The sequence below is a fragment of the Haemaphysalis longicornis genome, unplaced genomic scaffold (assembly GCF_048455015.1).
Source record: "Haemaphysalis longicornis isolate Haplotype H1 unplaced genomic scaffold, Haemaphysalis longicornis Haplotype H1 scaffold_9, whole genome shotgun sequence".
NCBI classification, from domain to species: Eukaryota; Metazoa; Arthropoda; class Arachnida; order Ixodida; family Ixodidae; genus Haemaphysalis; species Haemaphysalis longicornis.
The window spans coordinates 32,407,892-32,418,623 of record NW_027526460.1 but is presented as its reverse complement, the minus strand read 5'-3'; the positions used below and the strand labels follow the sequence as shown (position 1 = coordinate 32,418,623).

The window sequence follows — 10,732 nt, the reverse complement described above, 5'->3', positions numbered from 1 at the left end:
CAATATTTCTCTTTAAAGTACCCTGCAACACGTTTTTCAACTTTTTTGAAATTGTCTCCTGCAGCAGATCGGAGGAAGTATTCATCACCAAGCTATGCACAGATGCCGCCTACACTCCTCACATTACCCAGAAATGGACAAAATGCCCCAAAACGCACCCACGATGCCCCTACTGCAACACTGACGCCAAACCAGATCTCCACCACCTGGTGTGGACGTGCCCACACTTTGCCAAACATCGCCCAGAGAGCCTAACAAACATTGATCCCAACGCCCTACAACATGAAGCACATACTGGATTAGACGCATCTTTATTAAAAACAATTGCCGCTTTTGCAGTTAAGAGTGGTCTTGCGCGAGTAGTCTAAATGGGGCCGACCCCGGTGAAGACTTGCAGGCCCCCGTAACACGAATCCCCTCTTTGAATACGGACTTTGATTAGTAATCCCCTTCCTTCCATCCCTCTCCCCACCGTACGGCACACGCCCTCCTTGCTCCTATAAAAGATTCAATCAATCAATCAATTTGAAATCTTAAATGCTTGCAGAACATAGCCACCCAATACAACCAGTACTTTGCTTGGGGGGTCGCAAAGTACCTCACCCAAAAATTACTGCTCTATGCCTGTCAGAAAAGTTGGAAACTCTCTCAAAAGACTTTTCTCTCTTTCTCGATCTTGACGTTCTTCAACCGCTCTGATTACGTCATTAAGGTCATGTAGCGGCTGTTGGCTGGTTCTTCTTCAGTTGCAGCAATGAACGCTTTTCGATAGCAATATTAAAAATAAAGTCACAGAGACAAAGCAGAAATGGAAGGCGTATCTGGTGCAACGAGCAAATCACGCAGTGCCGCTGCGTGCTGGCGATAATTATAGCTTTCCCAGCGCTTCCAGAGGCGAAGGAAAGAGTGAAAGGGCATATCGAAAGTGTTGCGGGGTCCCTTTAAGGAATGGGCTCTATTTTTTTACCAAAAGAAGGCAAAACAAAACTCCAACGCACTGCTTAATTCACGTCTACTAAAGCAGTAACTATGAACTATTCACATCTCTCGGACCAGTGAGCTAGTAGAAAGAGCGATCCACCTTATATATAATTTTAAACAGAAGGAAAACCACAATTTTTCCTTGAATTTTTTATCTCTAGAGAATAAAATGAAATTAAGGGAGATAAAGGCCGATGATGGGGACTGTGTTGGTGCAGTGCAAGTCCTTCCTCGTTCCTCAGCCCATCCGCTTTTTCTCGAACAGGATGCCATTGCACATAGGGCAGACGTGGTAGAGGTCCTTGAAATAGTCGGAGTAGAGTGGGACCCAGAAGCAGCAACAACTGAAAATGCAAGCGACGAATATACTTTATAATAACAGGGAACAAAACTGAAGGGATTCCATGCTGAGGTATTTTTACAAACGTGGGACAGCTCAAATCACTAACAGCAAAAGTAGATCCACACAAACAAAATGCTTCAAGAAATACATGAAAATAAAGGTTGCCAGCATAAGCCTACTGTGCATGCGATAGTCCTCGATCGCACTGCTTCTGTAGCCGCATTCACATGAATCTGGCAGTAACGTATCGCATTAATGCAAACGGGATCAGTGCACATGGATAGCATTAAGGTGCCGGGCGACAGCCGGTCGGGACCGTCAGTGCACTGTATACTAACGATTTGTACTTCAATAAAACGCGCAGTTGCGCTAGTTCGTACATACTGAACGGGAGGCTCAGCGCAAGAAGCGCCTGTCTCGTCTGCCACCGTCCTTGTATTTTTCGGGCTAAGCCTAACGATTTCTAATTTGGCGCCCGTGCGGGAAGCGTACGAAGAGCAGCTAAGGGGGAAGCACGAATCATTTTGAGCTATAACGAATGCGCTACATACATGGAGACGCAGCCCATCGCACTGGCCTCATAGGACTGCGCGCAACTTTCCCTAGCATTTATGTAAAGCCGGCTAGAGAAGCTTGGGAAAGATGGCGCAATCTTTAACAAAGGCAAAATATTTAGGCAGAACTCATCTTTTAACAGTGAAGCTCTTTAGCAATTCGTAATTTTTCGGGTCCTCAGTTAAAAATGCCAAGAAATATCGGAACGCGCGCACGTGAGCGCGGGCCTCGGAGGGACCGCCCGGCAGTTAACAAAAGCCAAGAAAATGCCTGGAGCTCGTGTGTGCATGCCTCGCGACGACCACCCAGCGTCCCCTGTGCACGTTTGTCAACCCTTTCTCAGATCGAGATGTACCCCAGCGTTCGCTTTAATCGTGGCAACACTTGCTCGGAACGGGAAAGACACGTCATAGCGTACGCCCCTTGAAAAAATGATTAACACTTCAAAAAAAATGAAAGAAGCTCATACCTATCGAAACAATGATGGAGTAAAGGTCGCTGCGGCAGCGAAGAAGAAACAAATAAGCGGCATTTGTGGACTTAAACCTTCGTGATTGTCAGGCCGGTTGCGTACAGCTTCGCTACCTTCATGTGTTACGCGTTAGTGTGAGCTTTCTTCACTTTTTGGTGGATGATTATCTGCGCAAATGGCTGAGGGAAAGTAAGACACGGGTATGAGACAGCAGCCTCGTGCCAATAAACAAGGACCTGGGATCCTGCACTAACGATCCTGAATCCCGGAGACAAAAATTCGGGACTAAGAATCAAAACCCTGCGATACTCAACGGAAGAACTTAACGCTCCAATCATTCTTGCGGGCTAACCGCAAGGCAGACACAGGACGAGACAAGAGATGAGACGAGGACGAGTGACATTTACGAGCAATTTGCGAACAACATTTATCCAGTGGGCTGGGAAGCTCTATCTCCAAAATGTGGGGATTTGCGTAGGTTCCTGGATTGCTCCAATTTTAAGCGACCTATTTTTAGCCAAATTTGACAGACCATTTCCTGTGACCTCAATGACAAGCACGTATTGCGTATTTTTAGATTTGTTGACGACTACTTGAATTTTCTTGATTGTGAACCTAGCTCCTGCGAATCGCATGCCCTGTTCACCATCAATTCTATCAGAGAACGTTTTAAGCCACTCTCTCTAACCCATGAGTTGCCATCTAATAACAATTTTTGATTTTTAGAGATACCTTCACCTTTCACCAGAACCGCACCTGCTGGGTGTACCAGCCTAGGAGCAGTAAACCTCTTCTCCCATTCCATTCAGCTCATTCATAACTTGTTAAAAGAGGCATTGTGAGCCTATGCTTCCGAAATGACCTAGATAAGTCGCGCCCCCACCTAATGGTCAATAGTTTCAACGAGCAGCCTTTAAGGCTCTCGAATGCTGGTTACCCCACGCACATACAGATATAGTTAGCGGGAGCTTTGGTCAAGAAGCATATCTCAAAACAATCTCTTCCGCAAGAAACGTCATTGCCCCCGCCTAAATGTGCCGTGGTTCCGTATATTTATCGCACAACCTAAAAAAGATCGGAGTACGTGTCAATGTAAAAGTAGTGTTTTCACCCCCGAAAAACTGGCCACGTTATTCAAGATGAAATCTTCAGACGCAAAAGTAAGCTGAGGATGTTCCAAGAAGCACAAAAATCCCTTAGTTTCATGTGCAGAAAATGTGGTGTACCAGATCCCTTTCTCTTGTGGTAAGCAGTATGTAGGACAGACCGGGCGTTCTTTAAATGATAGGCTCCGCGAACACGCACGCAATCTCATGAATGGTCGCGACGGCTTCCTCGGACTGCATTGCAGCACGTGTGTTGTAAATGGTTGCAAGCCTGATTTTCAAAAAAGTTTTGTGATAGGGAAAAGCAAAATCAGGCTCAGCGCGAAATCATCGAAGCGGAAAAGATTTGTAGAGTGAGGCCGGAATGTGTCAGCACCCCCTCCTTCACACTTTGTAATAAAGAGTTGAAATTCCTGAGGCTGTAGAATGTTCACGCATGGAAAGTGTGTAATCTCTGGATGGTTGTGTGTATTTTTTACTGTTTTTTTTGGGATAGCACTCGTCCTCGTTTCATCTCTTGTCTCGTCCTGTGTATACCTAGCGCTTAGCCTACAAGAATGCATCACCAACAAGCCCAACCTTACACGCTCCAATCATGATGAACACCGGCAGCATCTAAAGTATAAAAGAGGCTGTGATTATGCATAAGAAATGAGAGAAAAGGTTGTGCAAGTCAAGGTTGTGGAAGGACTTTTGAAGAAGCCGGCTACCAAAGCCCGTGCATCAATTGCTGGTACGAGATGCTCACCAAACTACGGAGCAGCAGACCATGCACGCCGTCGTCTTGGCAAAGCGGCCGTTCTCGAGCTCAATCCTGGTCTGGACGAGGCGGAAGCACTGGGGACATCTGAGGACGACCGGAGCATCGCCAAACTCAGGTAGCGGCTCTTCAAGACACGATGGACGGGCCGTCAGGCGCACTCCCCCCGGCCCTGGGGCACCATGCGGCAAGGGAGGCCGTACAGCGGTACCTGAAAGCACTACGATTTTCAACGCTGTGGTTATTGAGGGCGTAACCGCCTTTTCATTGTAGAGAGCTTTACTGCTATGAGGGATGTTCCCGCCGTTAGGCAAAAACCTTTCTTCACACTTCCTTCTGACTAAGTTACATGTTTTAAACAAGCCAATCATACTGCCCGCTGCAGTATCTGTGTCACTAACTGTCGAACGTGCATTGTTCACCGATTCGCACTGATGGTATCACCTGGGGATTTCCCCTTGGGTATTTGTCCATCTTGGGGATTTTTCCTAAATCTGGTCGATGATATCGGATGAAACGAAAAGCATGGCCTGGCGGAGAGAGATGCTAAACTTAAACGATTTGCGAAAAAAAAAAAAATCGCAGAAACTCGCAAGTGGGAATTCTCGGATTTTATGCGTAAGCATACATCGAGCCCCCTTATAATCGGCTTCACTACAAAACAAGTTTATTGCTGTGAAGAAATTTTAGGTGCAATATAAATGCTCCGAAGGGAATACATGAAGTGCCGAGGACCTTTAATTACATACCTGTATAAGGCTTCATATATCCCGACAAAGCCACAAGCATTGAGCGCCCTACTACACACTCCCTACTAAGCACAATTGGATTGATGGAAAGACATTGGAGGGAGGGAGGGGGGGCATGTAAGCGTGATGAGGTGTCGCTGAACCAAATTAACGCAGGCCAGTTCACCGGATTTTACGAGTGCACTCTACGAAAGACGAAAGTCCGAGGAAGAAAAGGAGAGAAGCTGTTCGGTCTCGGAGGCAGCAAGACGGCCAACCTCGTGGTGTAGGCCCGAGGACCGTCACCGGCTCTCCCGTCCGAGCCACCGCCCGGGTTGTCAACGACACGAAGGCCAACAACAAGACGACAAGAAGCTTCTGCGCCCGTTGTAGTGAGCGGTTTTCCGCTGGCCTGGAGTGCGGACCAGGCCTAAGCTCTTCCCACCCGCCACTAGCCATCGGCCACCATCACGTCCCCGACCAGTGGTGCAGCGCTTCTTCAAATAACTACGGTAACCTGCTCCGTTGCTCGTCCATAGTCATCGTCCACTACCGAGAAGTAGCCCTCCGATTCACCACTTCAAGACGGTCTCGCCTTTGCGATCGTCGCAAGTGTATGACTTGTGCCTTTTAACCGTGTCCACTCTCGTCCGCCCTTGAGCGTGTTTCCGCGTCTACTCCGTGTGTGTACTTAAGTGTCCATTCCGCTGTATACGCATCTCACGTTAATATAATTGGCGTGTGTGGGTGTTTTGCGAGAACGTAGTCGGGGTTCGTGACTCTCTGCGCGGTCAGGCCCAACATTCATTACAGTAAGTATTGGGTGTTCATGTTTTCGCATACAGAACTCGTAACAAGTGCTCAGCTTTTCTGATTTTTTTCGTCCTACTGTACGCATATCAAGTCAGCATTCATTTAAATTAAAATTTATTTTATAATAGGCAATTGTGGTGGTGTTGATGGTCAACAATTTCGGGACGTCGCTGTCTTGTGACCATGACTTGCGCAAAAGCCACTAAAGTATATTGAGGACACCAAAGAACAAGTTGGCGAAACACGGTACACCCCTAAACCAAAACCTTCAGAAGGCTAACTTTTTTATCGTGTAACATTTAGAACTTCCGTTTAATGTTTAACGATTTTTGTGCTACACTAATACTAAGTCTGCCTTTAAGTAGACCTTAGCAGCTTCGGGCGTGCATTCTTCTCCAATTTGTGCACAAAGTTTGAACGTGGTTAAAGCAGGGCCGCCTGTTTCGTTTCAAGAAAGCTACAATTTTCACATATACATTCTACATCACTTAACAAACAGCCACAATAGGGATCACTACCCAAATGCCAAAAAAAAAAACCACACGCTTGAAATTTTCTACGCATATGATGTATTGGAATCGTCGTTATACCCATAAGTTTACACAATGATTCCGAATTTCTTGAAGGCTCCAAGGACGGATTAAAGTAAGAGAAATGAAATACACACCAATATCTGTAATAATTCTTTTTTTGTCTTACGCGAATAATTTGTAACCGGCTACCCCTACATACAGGGTGTTCCAGCTATCATGCACCAGGATTAAAAAAGAAAAAAAGAGTAAGCGCGTAACTCGAAGAAAACCTAGGGCGTAATGTTTGCAGTACTGTGGAGAAGCATGCAACATTTTTTTTTCGTTAATGAGAATTAACTAATTATTTGTAATTAATTATATAACTCCAGAAGTACTGTCCTAGTCGCTAAAGTGTCAGTGAGGCACTTGTAGGTACCCACAAGGGGCATCTAACTGCGGCATTTTCAGCGACGAACTAATTGCGCACACATTTATTCTGACTGATAAAAAAAAACCGCGAAATATGAAAAATACCACGTGACGGTGCCTCCGCGCGCATCTTAAAACAGGCTGCCTCTGAATTAGCCAGAATGAAATAAACAAAAGGAAGAAAGAAATCGCGACTGAGTTCGTGCCTTATCTGCACGCGCCCCGCGAATCTTGCTGTTGCTGCTCCTTCCATCATCGCCATTATCTATGTGACACGCTGTCTCTTCGGGCATATGACAGGTAAAGCAGTTGCTTTCAATCAGCTTATTTGGGGACGCTGCTTTACAATGCGCGCGGAAGCGCCTTTACGTGGTAGTTTTCATATTTCGCGGGTTTTCTTTATCAATCAGAATAAATGAGAACGTAATTAGTTCGTCGCTGAAAATACCGCAGTTAGATTCCCTTCGTGGGTACCTACAAGTGTCTCATTGGCACTTCAGTGATTGGGACAGTAATTCTAGAGTTAGATAATTGATTACAATTATTAGTTAGGTCTTATTAACGAAAAATTACTGCCCGCTTCTCAACAGTACTGCAAACATTATGCACTCGACTTTGTTCCACTAACGCCATTGATCTTTTTTTAAATCTTGGTGCATGATAGCTGGGACACCCCATGGTTTAGTGTTCATAAAATTGGAGCGCGCTGAGACAACGGCACACGAAAGAACGAAGGAACAAGCGCTCACTCGAAATTAGTTTTGTTTTATTTGAAGCACCGTCTCGTATTTATACATGATTCTATGAACATCATGCACCAACTTTCCCAGCAGCTTCACTGATAGTTGAGTGTGCTTGTCTGTTAATTATCTGCTAAAACGACGACATAACGTGCTTGAATGTCCCTTCCGTACCATTTCGGCTTGTTTTAGGGCCCGATTCTGGCCCGTTTAACAGAAATGTAAGCCTTCAAGCTTAAGCCTATAGGCAGTAACTTTCGATGGAAATTTACACAAGCGATATACGTACCTTGCGAAGGTATCTTGCACAGTATGTATTCAAGAAACAGCTTGATTTACGCGCGCTATCGTGTTTGTGAAACATTTTTACCGCCCCCCAAAAGCTAATGCCCTTCTCAGCCAATGAGTCACTGGGGCCAGCCGGTAGAAATTTGGCTGCGTCTAATCTCACGGCAGCCGTGAGAATTACCTCCGGGGAATTCTCACGGCAGTTGCCATAAAAGGTGGTAGGCCTAAAATTTGCTGAATAATACTACGTCCCAACTTAACCTAATGTAACATAACCTCACTCAACCTAACATAACCTACCCGCCGCGGTGGCTTAGTGGCTAAGGTGTTGCGCTGCTGAGCACGAGGTCGCGGGTTCGATTCCCGGCCGCGGCGGCCGCTTTTCTGATGGAGGCGAAAAGCAAAAACGCTCGTGTGTACGAGATTTCGGCGCACGTTAAAGATCCCCAGGTGGTCAAAATTAATCCGGAGCCCTCCACTACGGCGCGCCTCATCGCTTGCGTTGCGTCGGCGCGTTAAACCCTACAATCAATCAAACATCACCGAACCGAATGCGTCATAACCTACCCAAATCCACTCAACCTGCAACAAATTTAATTTTGCACAGCCCAACGACACAGAACACAGCCTATATTAAACGTAATTCAACCCATTCTAGAAGTCCTGTGCGTCGACCTCTTGATATAGCAAAAACCAGGGTAAAAAAAGCATTAACCAAATCACGATGACCGAAAAATTCCGGAAGCTAAAAAAACACATCGCAATGTCGGACTCGAACCTGAGCCTTCCCGTTTAAGACCAAGTGCTATACCACAGCGCTACGGAGGCAGCTGAAAATGCGATTCTTAGGGAATATTTATCCTATAGAATCTCCGGGTAACGCTCTTGGCCAATGAGAGGCGACTGCCGTGAGAAATTTCTGACGGTAATTGTCGCGGATGCAGTGATAATAGACACTACCCTTAGATTTTGTTACGAAACCATGGATCTGCATGCAGTTCAACTGAACGCCACTTGGCCAGTGCTCTCACCACTTGCTTTTCGGGCCGGCGACCCATCCTTCTTCGGCTGACCGGGCACAGGCGGTGGCAGGGTCACAGCGGCGGGCTGGGTGGTCACCACCGGCGGGTGTGGGGCAGGCTTGGCCGGGACCACTGCGTTGCCTGGAGGCGGGACCTTTCCCGGCAGAGTGGTTTTGACTGGTGACTTCTGGAGTGACCGTGTCCCGGACGACGATGAGCGGGAAGGTGGCCCAGCCGGAAGCGCCGAAGGCGCGCGTGGCCTTTCGACAATAGCAGCGGCGGCCATCCCAGGTCAGCTAGGTCCAAACGAGCTTAAGACAGAAGCTCGGCACTTCTTATTTCCGCCTAGAATTTGGGGAATCCTTTAGGAGTATAATGAAGAGGATAGCGGTGGGGCCACGAACGAGAACCCCGCATGCCGACTAAGGGGAATTGGCAACACAAAAAAAATGAGGTGTATCCAGGAGCAGAACAAGCGGGAGATGCAGGACTTTAAAAAGGAAATCCAAAGCGGCGAAAAGTAAGGAAGTTGAAAACAAAGTTCCAATACAGGGACAAAAATATAATAGCGATGGTGATGGTAACTAGAGTCCTGTTCGTCTAAGCTCGTCTAAAGCACTTGGAAACGCGAATAAACCTGGTTTTTTATTGGAATCATACGAGGTTCACCTTACGTTATACATCAGAAGTCATATTTCATTTTTGGGGGGGTTTGTGCGCAGAAGCTATAGGTACGTCGTAGTGGAGGATTGTAATCAGATCATTTTGGAATCTACAACGGCCGCCCAAATATCGACACGCAGGCCTTGTTCGCCTGGCGTTTGTAGCCGTTTGTATGCTCTCTTCAACCCACGCGGCCTATCTCGCCTGCTCAGGGGCCAACCAGTCTCACTGTTAATATCCAAAAGACCTGTAGGGGCCACTTCGTCATCGACCACAAGCGCTCACTATCATCACCATGGGTGTCAGCGTCAGCAGCGCGTGGCCTCTGCACGCAGGACGAGCCACGCGCCAGAGAGGAAACACCTTCTACGCCACTCGGACACATTCCACTGGCGCTCATCGGGTCGCGGGCTCCTGCTGCTATCGAATTTCTTCTGCAAATAAATGTACGCCCTGCCGCACGACCGCATCCGCTCCTCCAGACCTTTAGGACGATCCAGGCCGCAAGGACCCCTACCTTCTACTCCCTTCTTCCACTTGACAGAGAGTTCTCCTGCCTAAACATTTTCTCTCTCTCTCTCTCTCTCTCTCTCTCTCTCTCTCTCTCTCTCTCTCTCTCTCTCTCTCTCTCTCTCTCTCTCTCTCTCTCTCTCTTAAGAAAATTGTCCGCTGCGGGCGAAATCAAACCTTGGTTTCAGTAGCACAGCGGCATAGCTACTGAGCTGTCGATTTTACACGTGAGCGCATATATCCTAAACTTGAAGATTTACGTCGCGTGTGTATGATGCTCGGAGACCAAGTTCGGTACAGCGCCAAGGTTCAGGTCATCGACGCAGCTGTCATGGAGGAATAATGTATGTAATTGTTCTATCCCGAAATGGCAAAAAATGGGGGGGGGGGCAACAATTATAGAAACAATACGAGAAACAATACGAAAATAATTAGAGCAGTGGCTGTACAAGACAGAGAAAGTGAGCTCACACGAAAAATTGGCCCACTTTCTGAAACGACCTTGTAATTTAAAAAACAAAAATGCGGAACACGATGTCGCCAGGGAACGTTAAATGGCCGAAATATTCTGCAGTAATTCAAATCTATGACATTTCTGGCCCAGCTTTCTCAACGCGTCGCCCAACGTAGCTGCAAGTTGATTCGAATACGCTGCCTCCCTGTTTAACCTCCTTCATTCCAGGTAACTTCTCGTTTCCTTGTGGTCGTAATGGGGCAAATGCAGACTTTGTAGATGCCTTCCATAAGCCGTATGAAAGTAAATTTAGTAGGCCAAGTTGACGATATTTCGACAAAACGGATTTTTTTATA

General features: G+C 46.8%; 1 protein-coding gene across 2 annotated transcripts; it reads right to left on the bottom strand.

Moving 5' to 3' along the window:
• Positions 1-1,122: 1,122 nt before the first annotated feature.
• On the bottom strand, positions 1,123-10,038 carry LOC144151338 (lipopolysaccharide-induced tumor necrosis factor-alpha factor homolog). Of its 2 annotated transcripts, none has more exons than XM_077682348.1 (3): positions 8,759-10,038; positions 4,206-4,437; positions 1,123-1,325 (listed from the first exon to the last, which is right to left on the bottom strand). In XM_077682348.1, exons 1-3 carry the CDS (start codon positions 9,033-9,035, stop codon positions 1,220-1,222), a joined length of 615 nt encoding a protein of 204 aa, XP_077538474.1. In that variant the 5' UTR covers positions 9,036-10,038; the 3' UTR covers positions 1,123-1,219. The 2 variants fall into 2 exon arrangements, with proteins under 2 accessions (XP_077538474.1, XP_077538475.1); XM_077682349.1 differs by having other exon boundaries at positions 4,206-4,428.
• Positions 10,039-10,732: the final 694 nt, after the last annotated feature.

What these genes read in the sequence shown, in the direction of transcription:
- LOC144151338 (XM_077682348.1), bottom strand. Translation starts at nt 9,035, where the DNA reads ATGGCCGCCGCTGCTATTGTCGAAAGGCCACGCGCGCCTTCGGCGCTT. An exon ending in GCCGGCCCGAAAAGCAAGTG is followed by an intron (nt 4,438 to 8,758) that starts GTGAGAGCACTG and finishes TGAAAATCGTAG; the next exon opens with TGCTTTCAGGTACCGCTGTA. An exon ending in GTCTGCTGCTCCGTAGTTTG is followed by an intron (nt 1,326 to 4,205) that starts GTGAGCATCTCG and finishes TTGCATTTTCAG; the next exon opens with TTGTTGCTGCTTCTGGGTCC.